The sequence below is a fragment of the Plecotus auritus genome (genome assembly GCF_963455305.1).
Source record: "Plecotus auritus genome assembly, chromosome: 10".
Classification (NCBI taxonomy): Eukaryota; Metazoa; Chordata; class Mammalia; order Chiroptera; family Vespertilionidae; genus Plecotus; species Plecotus auritus.
In genome coordinates, this window is record NC_137785.1 from 2,342,341 (window position 1) to 2,358,847 (window position 16,507).

At 50.3% G+C, this 16,507-nt stretch overlaps 1 protein-coding gene across 1 annotated transcript; it reads right to left on the minus strand.

Annotated features, from left to right (window-relative positions):
- Positions 1-2,463: 2,463 nt before the first annotated feature.
- LOC308235698 (uncharacterized protein) lies at positions 2,464-11,720 on the minus strand. The gene is made up of 3 exons (XM_080644736.1): positions 11,474-11,720; positions 6,290-6,413; positions 2,464-5,349 (listed from the first exon to the last, which is right to left on the minus strand). Exons 2-3 carry the CDS (start codon positions 6,408-6,410, stop codon positions 3,950-3,952), a joined length of 1,521 nt encoding a protein of 506 aa, XP_080500862.1. The 5' UTR covers positions 6,411-6,413; positions 11,474-11,720; the 3' UTR covers positions 2,464-3,949.
- Between the last annotated feature and the right edge of the window lie 4,787 nt (positions 11,721-16,507).

A 16,507-nucleotide genomic window follows, 5' to 3' on the forward strand; every position in this document is an offset into this window, starting at 1 on the left:
TTCTTCACGGAGACACACCCGGTTTCCATGTCTGAAAACACAGCCAGCAACGCAGGAAGTAGGAGCCCGCCAAATGGCAGGTTTCTTCAGAGAAGCCTCTGGAAGCACGAGGAGGCCGAGGACGGGTTTCCAACGACGATGTCTTGAGACAGCTGTGCTGCCCATGTCCGCGGCCCCCCATTCTCTCAAATAGTATTTCACCTGTTGCATGTCCTGCCCTGTTCTTGTGACCTGCAGCCAAAATTTTTTGCACTTGTGGAAGCTTACCATCATTACTGTCTCCTTGTAAATTTCTGTATTTGTCCTTTTCCTCTGGGGGACTATCCTTGTGGTGAGTCTAACGTGCCTTACAGATTCACTTTAAAAAAATATATATATATATATAGAGAGAGAGAGAGAGGGATAGAGAACCAGAAACATCGATGAGAGAGAAACATCGATCAGCTGCCTCCTGCACACCTCCCACTGGGGATGTGCCTGCAACCAAGGTACATGCCCTTGACCGGAATCGAACCCGGGACCCTTCAGTCCGCAGGCCAATGCTCTATCCACTGAGCCAAACCGGTTTCGGCTAAAAATATGTTTTTATTTATTTCAAAGAGGAAGAGAGAGGGAGATAGAAACATCAATAATGAGCCCTAGCTGGTTTGGCTCAGTAAATAGAGCGTTGGCCTGTGGATTGAAGGGTCCCAGGTTTGATTCCAGTCAAGGGCACATGCCCAGGTTGCAGGCTCAATCCCCATTAGGAGGCAATCAGTGATTTTCACTCATCATTGATGTTTCTCCCTCTCTCCTCCCTTCCTCTGAAATCATTAAAAATACATTTTAAAAAAGAAACATCAATGATGAGAATCATTGATTGGCTGCCTCCGGCTTGCCCCACACTGGGGATCCAGCCTGAAACCCAGGCATGTGCCCTCACCGGGAATCGAACATGGGACCCTTCAGTCCACAGGCTGATGCTCTATGTGCTGAGCCAAACCAGCGAGGGCTACAGATACATAAGTAAGCACAAATGTTTTTGCCACTGGACTCTCTATTTGCACTCAGTACTGTACACCACCCTCTGGGCACTGGTGTTGCTGAACATATGGCACAGCAGCCCTCCTGAAGGCAGCCGGGGCTCTACGCAGACGGAGAGGCCACCTGAGGAGAAGGTCAAGTCCTCCCGCAGCAGCTACAGTCCAGCCAGGACCCCGCTTTCTGATCCTGGTTGCCTGAACCCGCCACAGCGACCTTTAGCTTCCAAATGGGCAGGACATGCTCCCCACAGGCCACCCACGTGGACCGTCACCCCTTCCCACACTTCCTCAGGGAGATGCCCTGACCACCCGTGGCTGCTCCTTCACCCTGAGCGCCTTCCCCGTCCTCGCTATCCTCCACTAGAACACCAGTTCCCACGGGCAGGGGACTCCGCACTTCCCGAGTCTGGAACAGTTGGGCTCAAGAGTGTCCATACCCTTGGACCTTCGTCTCCTCTGTGCCCACGCTTGGGTGGTCCCTGTTGATCCAGCCAGATTCCAGTTCTCATCACTAGAGCCTTCCCTCAGCCCTCCCACTCGTGCTGACAGGAAACACCCTCGCCAACCCTGGGCTCGTCCCCCAACCTCTCTGCTCCCTCAACCACACACCCCAGCAGCACGTTGTCCCCCGGATTCCAGGACTATCACCTCATTTCAGAAGCAGGGGTTCCTCTCCACAGGCCAAGCATAGGGAGGTGCGGACGCCAACCACAGTGCATCCCTCTCCCCAACGCGGAATCCTGTGGGGACCAAGCCTCCCCATCTGGAAAAGCACGTCCTGCAGAATGTTCTCGCCGGTGAAGAGGCACAGCACCATTTCCTGGAGCAGCGCTGCGACCTCCAGGACTGTGGGGGTCGGGGGTGTGTGCTTTATTTTCAGTAAAATCAAAGTGGAAAATTACCCCCAAAATTCAGAAACAGAGAGACTCAGACACCACCAGTGGGCCTCAGGGGTGTGAGTGTGGGCTGGCCAGAGGCAGGACTTTCCTAAGGTGATGAAATGATTTGGGGCCCAAAGCATCAGGGGGCTTCTCCCAGAGAAAGTAGATTCAGGTGCAGCGGGCCAGGAGCCTGGGGATGGGGAGAGCAGGGTGGAGAGACCTCTGGATGGAGACAGCAGAGCCCTGGCCAGCTCCTCTCAGGCGGACACAGAACCCCAATCCCTCCCAGGGACCTGCCTCGGGCTCCTCTCTGCCAGCTCCTGGGCAGGACACAGCGTGCCCAGCTGCAGGGAGAACATCCCGGGCAAAAGCCGGAGAGAGTGAGGAAAGGTGGGCTGTGCAGGCCGAGGCCCATCTCAGCGAAGCAAGGTTGATGGTCCTTTTTTTTTTAGAGAGAGTGTGGAAGGGAGGGGGATGACAGAGAAACACAACGGCTGGGTGTCTCCTGCACCAGCCACAATGTGGTACTGGGGATCAAACCTGCAAAACAGAACCACAAAGTCAAGCAGTCTTTATTTCAAGGCCTTGGGCAGTAATGCAAACTAAGTCAATAGTGGACAAAGCGTGATTTTCTGCCATTCTGCTGTCCCTTCTGAAGCACGGAGAGTTTGGGATCCCCACAATATCTGGTAACTCTACATGCTGACAGGTCACAACTGTGCTTGCAAATCGTCCCAGGCAGTGACTAGGTCCAACAGAAGTGAAGGTACAAAAGCAGAATCACCTTCACAAAAACATCATAAACCAGAGCAAGCGGTTTGCAGGCTGGTGAAGTAGAACCTGAAACAATTCATCACAACAAAATGTGAGACCCACAGTGTTCCTGAGAGAGGCAGCTCTTCTTGGCTGAGGAGGGGGCTCTGGACGAATCCGGGGTCGGGTGCATTTCCCAGTGAGAGAAAGGAATGAAGATCCTGCCAGGAGCTCAGAGTCTTCATAATTCACTTAAGCACAAGTGAGAACACAGAATTCATTCCCCCCAAGCACGCAGGGGTGGTGACCGATGCACACTGTTCAGGTGAACCAGGTGGTAGAGGTCACTTCAGCCACAAATACTTCGCAGTGACATCGATCAGGTAGGAGGTCTCGGCACATTAGCAAGTGCAATGCAGCTCCTTCAAGCCTCCCTTGTACCTCAAACTTCTGAGGAATCTAGCAGAGTGTATGTTCCTTTAAATGGAGATTATAGCCCGGCAGGCGAGGCTCAGCGGTCGAGTGTTGACCCAGGAACCAAAGTCGCGGGCTCGATTCCAGTCAGGGCACATGCCAGGGTGCCCTGCTTGTGGGCTCGATTCCCAGTCGGTAGGTGTACAGGAGGCAGCCAATCAATGATTCTCTCATCATTGATGTTTCTAGCTTTCTCTCCCTCTCTCTCTAAAAATCAATAAAAATATATTTAATAAATAAATAAAAGGGGATTATATTCAGGTAAATGGGTCAGTCTCTCCTTCAGTGTCCTTGCAGTGGGCCAGGTGCCTGGGGAATGGGGAAGATAAAATATCCCCTGCACAGCCGAAACCGGTGTGGCTCAGTGGATAGAGCGTCGGCCTGTGGACTGAAAGGTCCCAGGTTTGATTCCAGTCAAGGGCATGTACCTTGGTTGCGGGCACATCCCCAGTAGGAGGTGTGCAGGAGGCAGCTGATCGATGTTTCTCTTTCATTGATGTTTCTAACTCTCTATCCCTCTCCCTTCCTCTCTGTAAAAAATCAATAATATATAAAAAAACAAAAACATTCCCTGCACATTTAAGACTTTTCTCCAGAGTGAACTGTGGTGTCGAATGAGGGCAGAGGTTAGATGGAAAAATTTTCCACCATCCCTACATTCAAAAGGTTTTTCACCAGTGTGACCTCTTTGTGGTAAGGGAGTTGTGCCTAAAATATTTCCCACATACATTACACTCAAAAGGTTTTTCTCCAGTGTGAACTCTCTTATGTTGAGTGAGGGTACACCTTTGCCTGAAGGACTACCCACAATCAGTACACTCATGGCCTTTCTCCAGTGTGAACTCTCTGGTGATGTGTGAATGCGGTTAAGTACCTGAATGACTTCCCACATTCACTACACTCAAAAGGTTTTTCACCAGTGTGAACTCTCTGGTGTTGAGTAAGAGAACTGCTATGCCCGAATGACTTCCCACAATCAACACACTGATATGGCTTTTCTCCAGTGTGAACTCTCTGGTGTTGAATGAGGGTAGAGCTTTGTCTAAATGACTTCCCACAATCACTGCACTCATAAGGCTTTTCTCCAGTGTGAACTCTGTGGTGTCGAATAAGGGAAAAACTTTCTCTAAAAAACTTCCCACAATCAGTACACTCATGGAGCTTTACTCCACTGTGAACTCTCTGGTGATGTGTGAGAGTAGATAAGAACCTGAATGACTTCTCACACTCACTACACTTATAAGGTTTCTCACCAGTGTGAACTCTCTGGTGTTGTGTAAGTGAACTGCTATGCCCGAATGACTTCCCACAATCACTACACTCAAAAGGTTTCTCACCAGTGTGAACTGTCTTGTGTCGAATGAGGGTAGAGCTTTGTCTAAATGATTTCCCACAATCACTACATTCAAAAGGCTTTTCTCCAGTGTGAATTCTATAGTGTCGACTGAGGGTAGAGATTTGTCTAAATGACTTCCCACAATCACTACATTCATAGGGCGTTTCTCCACTGTGAACTCTGAGGTGTCTAGTAAAGTAAGACCTTTGATTGAAGGCCTTCCCACAATCAGTACACTCAAAGGGCTTTTCTCCAGTGTGAACTCTCCTATGCCGAATGAGGTAAGAGACTCGTTTAAAAACTTTCTCACATTTGTTACACTCATAATTCACTTCTCCAGAGCAGGCACTCTGAGGAACAACTTTCTGGTTGTGGCTGGCAGACTTTTCACCATCATCCCACTGGCGATGCCTTTTTCTATTGAGAAATTTCTGGGAAATCTCACTGCCACTGTGTGGCTCCTCAGTGTTGAGAGGGGCCTGGTGCTGGAGAAGCTCTGAGATGGCTGGGAAGTCTTCCCCAACCTCCCTACTGGTTGAATGCAGCCCTGATAAGTAGAAGCTGAACTTGGTCACAAACGAGGCCCTGTCCACAGCTTCTTTGCAGAGCTTCTCTCCACTGGCTTCCCTCTGTTGCTGATGAGGGTTTGCACTGAAACAGAAGTCTCTCACACATGCGTCACTGAAGAAGGCTTTCTGCTCAAAGTCTGCTGCTTGTGACTCAGTCAGGTGCAGAACATCTTTTAACACAGAGAAACATCGTTTACACAGATGGGTCCTCTGGGTCGCTGGAGCTGTCTTAGCAGCCCTGACCTGTGACTCTCCCTGTACAGATATGGTCTTCTCAGGACAGACGTCCTCATCATCCGTTTTATGCCAACAACCTGAAAAGAGAGAAATGCTGAGTAAATGAATGTTGGTTCTGGTGACATGGGGAAGTCCCATTAGAAAAGTGTTTTGCACATAATACATGGGTTCCGTGCAATTATCTGAAAATAAAGAGAGGTGCAGGAAGGATTAATGAGAGGTTGCTATGAAGTTCTGGGCCGATGATGATCACAAAACAGGGAAGGCCTCACCAGAAATGTGACACACACATGGCAAGCACCACATGGAAGAGAAACAGGATCTCCAGCTCATTCTTCTCTGACTGTGTTTAGTAGGGCTTGTCTGCTGGTGACGGGACAAGCTGCGCAGGAGTTTCGATAGGTCTCATTCCAAGTAAAATTCAATAAAGACGTAGCTGGTGTCAAGGACTGCATAAGCATGTATGTGCACCTCACAACACGTGTGCAGGTCCATGCTGAGGAATACTGAAGAGGCAGCAGTGCAGGGGAACGGGTGATGGAGTGGGGAGCGTCCAGCAGTTCTTGCAGTAGTGTTCAGTGAAGAGAACTTTACAAACAACTAAGGAGGTCTTACAGTAACAGCCCATGGCTCATGTCAGTAAAAACCATAACCTGGCACAGGCCGACACAAAGAACATTTAGCTGCAGGAAGGTGGACGAAGTGAAAGCCCTGTAGGCGGACATAGTCACCCTCCCAGGAAGAGAATGTGCAAGGTGGGACCCAGTAAGCTCACTGTAAAACTCCTGAATCCCGGACACTTACTGCACATTTTGAGGCAATAGGTGTTAGGGATGTTCCTGGAGTCCTTCGCTCAGGGGTCTCCACAGAGCTCACCCCTGGCAGCCACAGCACATTTGACAGGACAGTGGGGGAAATTAGCAGAGCCCATGGTCTGGCTATGGAAGAGTGCAAGCTACATCTGAAGAATAAACAGAGGGCATCACCTCAGCACACGGGGAGAATGTGAAGTCTTACCTACAGATGATACAAGTGTAAACACTTCCAGCATCACATCGCAGTACACAAGTCTCTGAGGCTCATCAAGGAGCCCCCACTCCTCCTGAGAGAAGACAATGGCCACGTCCTCAAAGTCCATATCCTGTTGTAAGGGGGACAACACAGCCCATGTTCAAATTCTCTCCTAAGATTCCAAGTCTGTCATACTCCCCACCCTCCACATCCATTTGCTTCCGCTACTCTACACATCAGAGAAGATACCAGGCCTTGGTCCCATGAACGTCACTTGCTTCTTATATTTCTACTGATATTTTGTCTTCCCACAACAATAAAGGCAGTTGAGCAGAGAGAAGATACCTGAGCTCTGGGCCTCACAAGTAGGCCACACTGCCTCTTGTCAATACAGTGGGTGTCAAGAACATAGGGTGAGATGCTGGCCATAAAGAGAGTGTGAGTGATTTGATACTGGTCTTGTCAGGCAATATCCTTGTAGTCCACAAGATTGTTCTCAAAGACACTAAAAATATGACTTCACACTACACCCTTACAACCCCAGTCCCAAGGTGCTGAGGCCATCACTTTACACTACCTGCTGCATATACCAGGTGGACCAGTTAACAACGCGGATTTTTTCCAATAGATGGAGTTACACATATGTTGATATATATGCAATTTGATATGTATGCTATTTTGTTGTATTGACAGCAAGCTTCAAAACTTCTTATGTGAAATTTTCTGAAGGTACTAACATCATAGGTATTTTTACTCTTAAAAAATGTCGAATTTCATGCCCAAAAAAGAGCATTAGCGGGAAGTTTTAATGCATTATTTTGAAGAAACGTGCTGCTGAAAGTTATCATATACCTCAGGAAGCTTATGATGAACATGCTCCATCTCAAGATACTTGTGAACACTGGTTTAAACGCTTTAAGTGATGATTTCAATGTGAAAGAGAAAGAACGTCCAGGTCAACCGAAAAAGTGTGAAGACCAACAATGACAAGCATTATTGGATGAAGATGCGTGTCAAACTCAGAAACAACTTGCAGAAAGATTAAATGTTGCTCAGCAAACAACTTCCGATCATTTACAAGCAATGGGAAAGATTTTAAAGGAAGGAAAATGGGTGCCACATCAACTGAACGACAAATGGAAAACCGAAAAGTCATCAGTAAAATGTTGCTTCGACGGCACAAAAGAAAGTCTTTTTTGCATTGAATTGTGACTGGCGATGACAAGTGGACTTATTTTGAGAATCAAAAACCCACAGAATCATGGGTTGATCCAGGTCAACCATCAACATCGGCTGCAAGGCCAAATCGCTTCGGAAAGAAGACAATGCTCTGCGTTTGGTGGGATCAGGAAGGTGTGGTGTATTATGAGCTGCTCAAACCAGGTGAAACCGTTAATACTGATCGCTACTGACAACAAATAATCAATTTGAGCCACGCTTTGATTGTGAAATGACCAGAATGGGCCAGAAGACACACACGGCAAAGTAATTTTTCTTCATGGTGATGCACCATCACACACTTCAAAACCAGTTAAAGACACGTTAAAAGATCTTGCCTGGGAAGTATGAACCCATCCATTATATGCTCCTTCAGATGACCACCTGTTCCGATCGGTGGCACACGCACTTTCTGAGCAGCACTTCAAAACGTACAAAGTAGAAAATTGGGTCTCTGAATGGTTTGCCTCAAAACAAGAAAAGTTCTATTGAGACGGTACCCACAAATTACCTGAAAGATGGGGAAATGTGTAGCTAGTGATGGACATTACTTTGAATAAAGCACTTTTTAAAAAAATATATTTTTATTGATTTTTTTAGAGCGAGGAAGGGAGAGGGACAGTTAGAAACATCGATGAGAGAGAAACATCGATCAGCTGCCTCCTGCACACCTCCTACTGGGGATGTGCCCGCAACCAAGGTACATGCCCTTGACCGGAATCAAACCCGGGACCTTTCAGTCCAAAGGACGACGCTCTATCCACGGAGCCACACCGGCTAGGGCTGAATAAAGCACTTTTTTTTTTTTTTTAAATATATTTTATTGATTTTTTACAGAGAGGAAGGGAGAGGGAGAGAGAGTTAGAAACATCGATGAGAGAGAAACATCGATCAGCTGCCTCCTGCACACCTCCCACTGGAGATGTGCCCGCAACCAAGGTACATGCCCTTGACCGGAATCAAACCCGGGACCTTTCAGTCCAAAGGACGACGCTCTATCCACGGAGCCACACCGGCTAGGGCTGAATAAAGCACTTTTTTTTTTTTTTAAATATATTTTATTGATTTTTTACAGAGAGGAAGGGAGAGGGAGAGAGAGTTAGAAACATCGATGAGAGAGAAACATCGATCAGCTGCCTCCTGCACACCTCCCACTGGAGATGTGCCCGCAACCAAGGTACATGCCCTTGACCGGAATCGAACCCGGGACCCTTCAGTCCGCAGGCCGACGCTCTATCCACTGAGCCAAACCGGTTTTGGCAGAATAAAGCACTTTTGATGTTTCTCTTGAAATTATCGTGTTTTCTTTGTTTACAAAATCCGCATTATTAACCGGGACACCTGGTAGTTCTTTGAACCACACTTCTCTCTCACAGCTTCCTTCCCACAGGGACAACTTCCAAGGTGACACACATATGCCATCAGGAGGACAGGCTGTTTCCTAGTCACCTTCTTTTCCAACATTGTAGCTCACCACCTTCACACTCTGTTTCCCTCTTGCCCTTCTCTCTCACCCATGCCAGTGGAGATTTTCAAGCCCGGTTAACACTGACTTACGCTCTCTCACTCCTATCGATCAGTGGGTCAGCCCTCAACAGCAGAAGACAGGAGGGTAGATAAATGGCAAACCTATGGACCGGGCACGCAGCACCACACACCCCTCTTTTCAGGCAATTTCCCTAAAATTCCCCTTATTGTATCAGCCAGATCCCACCCGAAATGGACTCACCCTTCATGCCCTCTTATATCAATGTCAGGGCCCTGTGGCCATGAATTCACACTCCCTCTCCACGTGCACATCACTTTCTCCCACACCTCTCTGACTCCTGCACTCCCACAGCCCAGCCCCCATTGGCATCTCCTTGGCCTCTTGCTCATTACTCAGCAGGTGCGGTCAGGAGAATGCTTGCCAGATTCAAACAGGATCCAGTACTGCCCAGACTCTGAGAGTCCACACTCCTAGAGGCAGCCTGGAGTCCTGCTATGAAGGCCTCTATGACTCTATTTTCCTTCAAGCTCACCTATTGAGAACCACAATCAGATCTCAGATACCCAGAGCGCACCTGCCCTGGTGCTGCACTCGATGTCCCTTCAGCAGTCACAGCCCACATCTCTCCACTTACCCGTCACTCAAGTCCCAGCCCCGATGGCCCTCTGCACCGAGCCCAGTGAGTCTCACAGGTGACCGCTCAAGCCTCTAAGCTAACCCACAAGACTGACTACAACACTCCAGACCACACCAAGGGTCACAGCAAAACCCTGGTGAGAGTTTAGAGAACATGTACCAGCCCGAGTCTCATCTTGTGTGAATTACTCTTCGGTCTCCAGCTCCTCTCATGTCCACTCATCTTTTAAAGGCCTTGGCCACTGGGAAACCATTCTCTCTCCCTGTCATTCTACATGACCACTTCCGTCCCTTTGCTGTGCTGTGACACCCACCTCCCACAAACAGGGGCCCCAGCAGGAAAGCCAGTCCTCAGGGTCACACTGATCCTCTGAGCTACTAAGACCATTACCATCCTGACCATGATTCCCTGTATTAAAGTGATTCAGTCCTGGCTCATGTGTCTCAGTTGATTGAGCATCAACCCATGCACGGAGAGGTCACAGATACATACCAGTCCCAGTCAAGGCCCCTGCCTGGGGTTGGGACTGGATATACACAGGGGTCATGCAGGAGGGAACTGACCCTTGTTTCTTTCTCATGGATGTTTCTTTGTCTCTCTGCCTCTCCCTCCCTTTACACATCTAAAATTAATAAAATCATATATAGGTATATTTTTTAATTTTATTATTTTAAAGATATATTCTTATTGCTTTCAGAGAGGAAAGTAGAGGGACAGTCAGAAACATCTGCCAAAACCGGTGTGGCTCAGTGGATAGAGCGTCGGCCTGTGGACTGAAAGGTCCCGGGTTCGATTCTGGTCAGGGGCATGTGACTTGGTTGCGGGCACATACCCAGTGGGAGGTGTGCAAGAGGCAGCTGATCGATGTTTCTCTCTCATCGATGTTTCTGACTATCTATCCTTCTTCCTTCCTCTCTGTAAAAAATCAATAAAATATATTAAAAAAAAAAAAAAAAAAAAAGAAACATCAATGGTGAGAATCATTGATCAGCTGCCTCCTGAAAGCCCCTACTGTGGGTTGAGCCCTCAACCCCGGCATGTGCCCTTGACCAGAATCAAACCTGGGATCCTCAGTCCACAGGCCGACGCTCTAGTCCCTGAGCCAAACCAGCTAAGGACACACGGACACACACACACACACACACACACATAAACATATATATATATATACACACACACACACACACACATACATATATACATACATACATTTTTAAGTACTAGTACACCTGCCAGTTCCTGAGCCAGCTCAGCCTTCACCCCCAGCCTTTGCACATCCTGGTCCCTCTTCCTGGGAGGACCCCCCACATCGCACTCCACCCGTTGCCAAAACCAGGGTCCGCTTCCTAAAGCCCTAGTCGTGGCCTCAGGACTCTGGGCTGATTGTCTGCCGGTCCCGGGGCAGGAAGAGGGGGGGACAGCCCCAGGACCCCACAACTCAGAGGCCACGACAGTGTGAGGCCCTGACATCAGCCCCACAGCCCAGCCCCTCAGCGGCTCTGCACCTGCAGGAACCTGTGGGGACGGAAGGCCTGTGGAGGGCCTGGCACCCACCGCCAGGACCCAGAGGCTCAGGCTGCTCAGGGCCCTGGCCCAGCCCCGGGGCCGGTGACGCCCGCACCCCTCGGGGCTCAGGGTCCCTCTGTGGTTCCCACCGCCCACAGCCCCGTCCCCTGGGGAGGAAGGGACGCTCCTCCCGGAACCGCCTCTCCTCCTCGCTGTCGCCTTTAGACACAAACAGGCCTGGGCTCCCCACCTCCCGGCTCAGCCCCCCACGGCCTTCCCCGGGGCATCGCAGCCCGTCGCCCTCCTCCCCTCACCCCCTGCGTCCCCCACGGGCACTCACTGCTCTGGGCGCTGCGACCTGGGCTGCGGGGCCTGAGCGGCGCCGGCCCCGAGGCTGGAGGGCCGATGGGGTGACGCCGAGTGAACTCTGTCAGCGGAGAGGAGGCGGGAGGCACGGGGACCCCGACCCCAAAGCCCCAGAAAGTCCCTGCCCAGCGGGGGCGCTGCCTTCTCCGACTCGAGATGCTGGGGCTGAAGCCCGAGTCCCAGAACAAAACAAAAAAAATCAAAATGTCCGCCAGGAGGAGGAGGCCGGAAGTCCCGCCCTATTGGAAGTCGCAGGCACCGAAATGCCCTTTCCCTCCGCTGTCTTGAGCGCAATGCTTTCTGGGTAACGTAGTTTTTCAACCGCCAGGGCCTGGCTGGTGACCAGGGGCACCTTCTGCTCCTCTGGGGTTCCTTCCACCAGCGGGGAGGGGGTGCGAGTCTTGCCAACCAGCTCAGGGATCCTCAGCCCCGGGCCCGCGCCAACTCCGTGGAGCCACACAGCGGCAGGGAGATGTCACAGGAAGTGGACAAAGTCACCGCCTTGGGGTGAAGGTGAAAAAGCTGCCCACCAAGACCAGAGAAGGTGTTCTGGAGAAGGGCGTTAGCCAATTCCGGCCCAGGGCACATGTCCGGGTTGCAGGCTCCATCCCCAGCGTGGGGCAGGCAGCCGATCAATGGTTCTCTCTCATCATTGATGTTTCTGTTTCTCTCTCTCCCTCCCTCTCCCTTCCTCTCTGAAATCAATAAAAATATTTTTAAAAAGGAGGAAAAGCCATATGAGTGTCGTATTGGTGGGAAGTTCTTTAGCCAAAGCTCTAAGCTCACCGAACAGCACAGAGGTCACAATGGTGAAGGCCGTGAGTGTAGTGAATGTGGGAAACTTTTAGCAGAAAACCAACCTCCTTCGAAGCCAGACTGTTCCCAATGGAGAAAACCCCTCCACGAGCAGGGAATGTTTTCTTTTTCTCGCTGGGGATAACAACACTGAAGGGGTCTCTGTGATACACATTTAACTGAACATAAATCCCTTTTATCACAACGCTAGTGGCCTGGTGCACAAAATTTGTGCGGGGGGGGGGGTGTCCCTCAGCCCGGCCTGCACCCGCTCCAATCTGGGACCTCTCGAAGGATGTCCTCCTGCAGGTTTACGGGGATCAGGCCTAAACCGGCAGTCGGACATCCCTCTTGCAATCCGGGACTGCTGGCTCCAGCCACTCACCTGCCTGCCTGCCTGCCTGCCTGATTGCCCCTAACCACTCTGCCTGCCAGCCTGCTCACCCCCAACTGCCCCCCCTGCTGGCCTGCTTGCCCCCAACTGCCCCCCCCCCCCCCGCTGGCCTGCTCACCCCCACCTTCCCTCCCCACTGGCCTGCTCGTCCCCAACTACCCCCCGCTGTCCTGATCACCTCCAACTGACCCCCCCACACTGACATCCTGCTCGCCCCCAACGGCCCCACCCCCCACTAGCCTGATCACCCACAACTGCCCTCCCCTCTTGGCCTCTAACCGCCTCTACCTCGGCCCGGCCACCATGGCTTTGTCCAGAAGAACGTCCAGAAGGTCTCCTGGAAGGTCTCCCAGTCTAATTAGCATATTACCCTTTTATTAGCATAGATACACTGTGCTGGGTTCATCGTAAGTTTTAGGTTCAAGCGAGGCTTGAAGGAACTGCACTGCACTTGCTTTATAGGACTCCACTGTGCCCCCCCCCCGTGGCTGCTGCTCCCCACTGGAGCCTTCCTTCAGCCCACCCACTGCAGGACCCTGCCCCATGTGCTGGCAAGAACCACCCTCACCAACCCTGCCCAAGCCCCCCAACCTCTCCATCAACCACACACCCCGCATCACACTACCCCCCCCCCGAGTCCAGGGTCCCTCAGCTCACTACAGGGGAAGGGGTCTGCTCTGCACGGGCCAGAATGAGCCAGCTGGGCACACCAACCGGGAATGCGCCCCCCAATGTGGTATCATGCTGAGACCAACCCTCTCCTGCTGGGAACGCTTGTACTGCAGAATGTTCTCAGCGTTGAAAATACACGGCACCCTTGCCGAAACCGGTTTGGCTCGGTGGATAGAGCGTCGGCCTGCGGACTGAAGGGTCCCGGGTTCGATTCCGGTCAAGGGCACGTGCCTTGGTTGCGGGCACATCCCCAGTGGGAGGTGTGCAGGAGGCAGCTGATCGATGTTTCTCTCTCATCGATGTTTCTGGCTCTCTGTCCCTCTCCCTTCCTCTCTGTAAAAAATTAATAAAATATATTTAAAAAAAAAAAAGAAAAAAGAAAATACACAGCACCCTTCCCTGGAGAATCCAGGGTATGTCCAGGACAGGATGAGAATTGGTTGTTTTTTGTTTTGTTTTTTTAAATAAAAGTGGGAAAGTCCCCAAAATGCAAAGAGACCCAAAACAATACCAGTGGGCCTCAGGGGAGTGAGTGTGGGCTGGCCGGAGGCAGGACTTTGCAAAGGTGAACTGATGTGGGGCCCAAAGCATCAGGGAGGCTTCTCCCAGACACAGAATTAGATTCAGGTGCAGCGGGCCAGGGGCCAGGGGCCGGGGAGAGCAGGCTGGGGAGACCTCTGGATGGAGACAGCAGAGCCCTGGCCAGCTCCTCTCAGGCAGACACAGAACTCCAATCCCTCCCAGGGACCTGCCTCGGGCTCCTCTCTGCCAGCTCCTGGGCAGAACATGGTGTGCCCGGCTGCAGGGGGAACACCGCAGGCAAAGGCAGAAAATAAGGGAAGGTGGGCTGTGCAGGCAGAGCCCATCTCAACAAAGCAGGATAAACCGTCTTTTTTAAAAATATATATATATTTTACTGATTTTTTACAGAGAGGAAGGGAGAGGGACAGAGAGCCAGAAACATCGATGAGAGAGAAACATCGATCAGCTGCCTCCTGCACGCCTCCCACTGGGGATGTGCCCGCAACCAAGGTACATGCCCTTGACCGGAATCAAACCCGGGACCCTTCAGTCCGCAGGCCAACGCTCTATCCACTGAGCCAAACCGGTTAGGGCAACATTTGAAACTTAGGATTCCATATGGCAAATAAGTCACTTGCATCACTGAAGAGTGAGTGGAAATTCAAACACATGCCTCCAGCCGTGGGCAAACTACGGCCCGCGGGCCGGATCCGGCTGTTCTATCCAGTTCTCTTGCTCTCCCCTCCGCTCCTTTACTTTGAATTTATATTAGTTCACACAAACACTCCATCCATGCTTTTGTTCCGGCCCTCCGGTCCAGTTTAAGAACCCATTGTGGCCCTCGAGTCAAAAAGTTTGCCCACCCCTGCCTTAGACTGTGCACTGTCCTGCTGGTTACAATAAATTCATTCAAAAGCTGGCAAAACATGCTGAGCAGACATTTCACCAAAGGAGATAAGGACGGTGTAAACCAATGTATGAAGAGATGCTCACCACAAAAAAATTCTTAGGTACGTGGAATCAGGACGAAAGCGAGTTAACACTACTGGTATACTCATTTATGGGGCTAGCATTTAAAAAAGTCAACCACGCCCTGACCGGCTTGGTTCAGTGGAGAGAGCGTCGGCCTGCGGACTGAAGGGTCCCGGGTTCGATTCCGGTCAAGGGCATGTACCTTGGTTGCGGGCACATCTCCAGTGGGGGGTGTGCAGGAGGCAGCTGATCGATGTTGCTCTCTCATCGATGTTTCTAACTCTCTATCCCTCTCCCTTCCTCTCGGTAAAAAAATCAATAAAATATACTTAAAAAATAAAAATAAAAAAGTCAACCACTGCCGAAACCGGTTTGGCTCAGTGGATAGAGCGTCAGCCTGCGGACTGAAGGGTCCCGGGTTTGATTCCGGTCAAGGGCACGTACCTTGGTTGCGGGCACATCCCCAGCGGGAGGTGTGCAGGAGGCAGCTGATCGATGTTTCTAGCTCTCTATCCCTCTCCCTTCCTCTCTATAATATATCAATAAAATGTATTTTAAAAAAAGAATAGTTTAAAAAGTCAACCACTGCAGGTGTTGGCAGAGTTGTAGAAAACCTGGAATTTTTGTATACTGTCAGTAGGTGGGAAGGCAAAAGCAATGACCCTTTTGGGCCACATTTCTGCATATCTTAAAATGTAAAACATTCGCCGACGCAACATGTATCTGTATAAAGAACTGAGCACAAATATTCCCAGATTTATTTATAATGCCCCAAACCTGGAAATAATAGAAATCACAGACAGATCAATAGATACAGTGGTTATCCATAGAACATACTCCTACTCAGGAATAAAAGAAATTTAAAAACTATTCACATAAGCATTCGCGTTGAATCTCAAATTAACTGTGTAGCTTGAAGGAAACCAGTACTTGTTAGAGCACACACCTCAGCACTGGCCGGTTTTGGTCAGTGGTTAGTGTTGGCCCATGGACAGAAAGGTCATGGGTTCAGTTGCAGGTCACGGGCATGTAGCTCAGCGGCAGATTCGATCCCCAGTCCTAGTCAAGGTGCATGCGGGAGGCAACCAATCGATGTGCTTCTCTCACACTGATGTCTCTCTCCATCTCTCACTGTCCCTCACACTCTCTCTAAAAACCAATGGAGGAATATCTTCGGGTGAGGATTAAAAAGAAGAAATTGCCCTTTGTTGCACGTCAGTTCTCATTTCCTGGGAGGACCAGCCTTGCCTCAGTGGCAGCAAATGCTGTCAAGCAGTGAAGACTATGGCCATTGGAACCAACAGGAATGCTGACTGGTTACAACAGACACATCCTGGGGCTGATTACAGGGTTATCCGTCCTCTAGCTTTGAGGTCTTGCCTGTTGAGCAACAACCTTGAGGTGAACTCCCTGGGGAGGCAGGGGAATCCAAAAGGCCATTAGACAAATTTCCTCTGCCCACTGCTTCAGCCACAGGAGGCAGTGATGGAGGTCCCGAGAACGCCCGTACACGAAGATCACACAAGACCTTTGATTGTTTGTGGATAACATTCAGAAGAGGCACTTTTTTCTTTTTTTTAAATATATTTTATTAATTTTTTACAGAGAGGAAGGGAAAGTGATAGAGAGCCAGAAACATCGATGAGAGAGAAA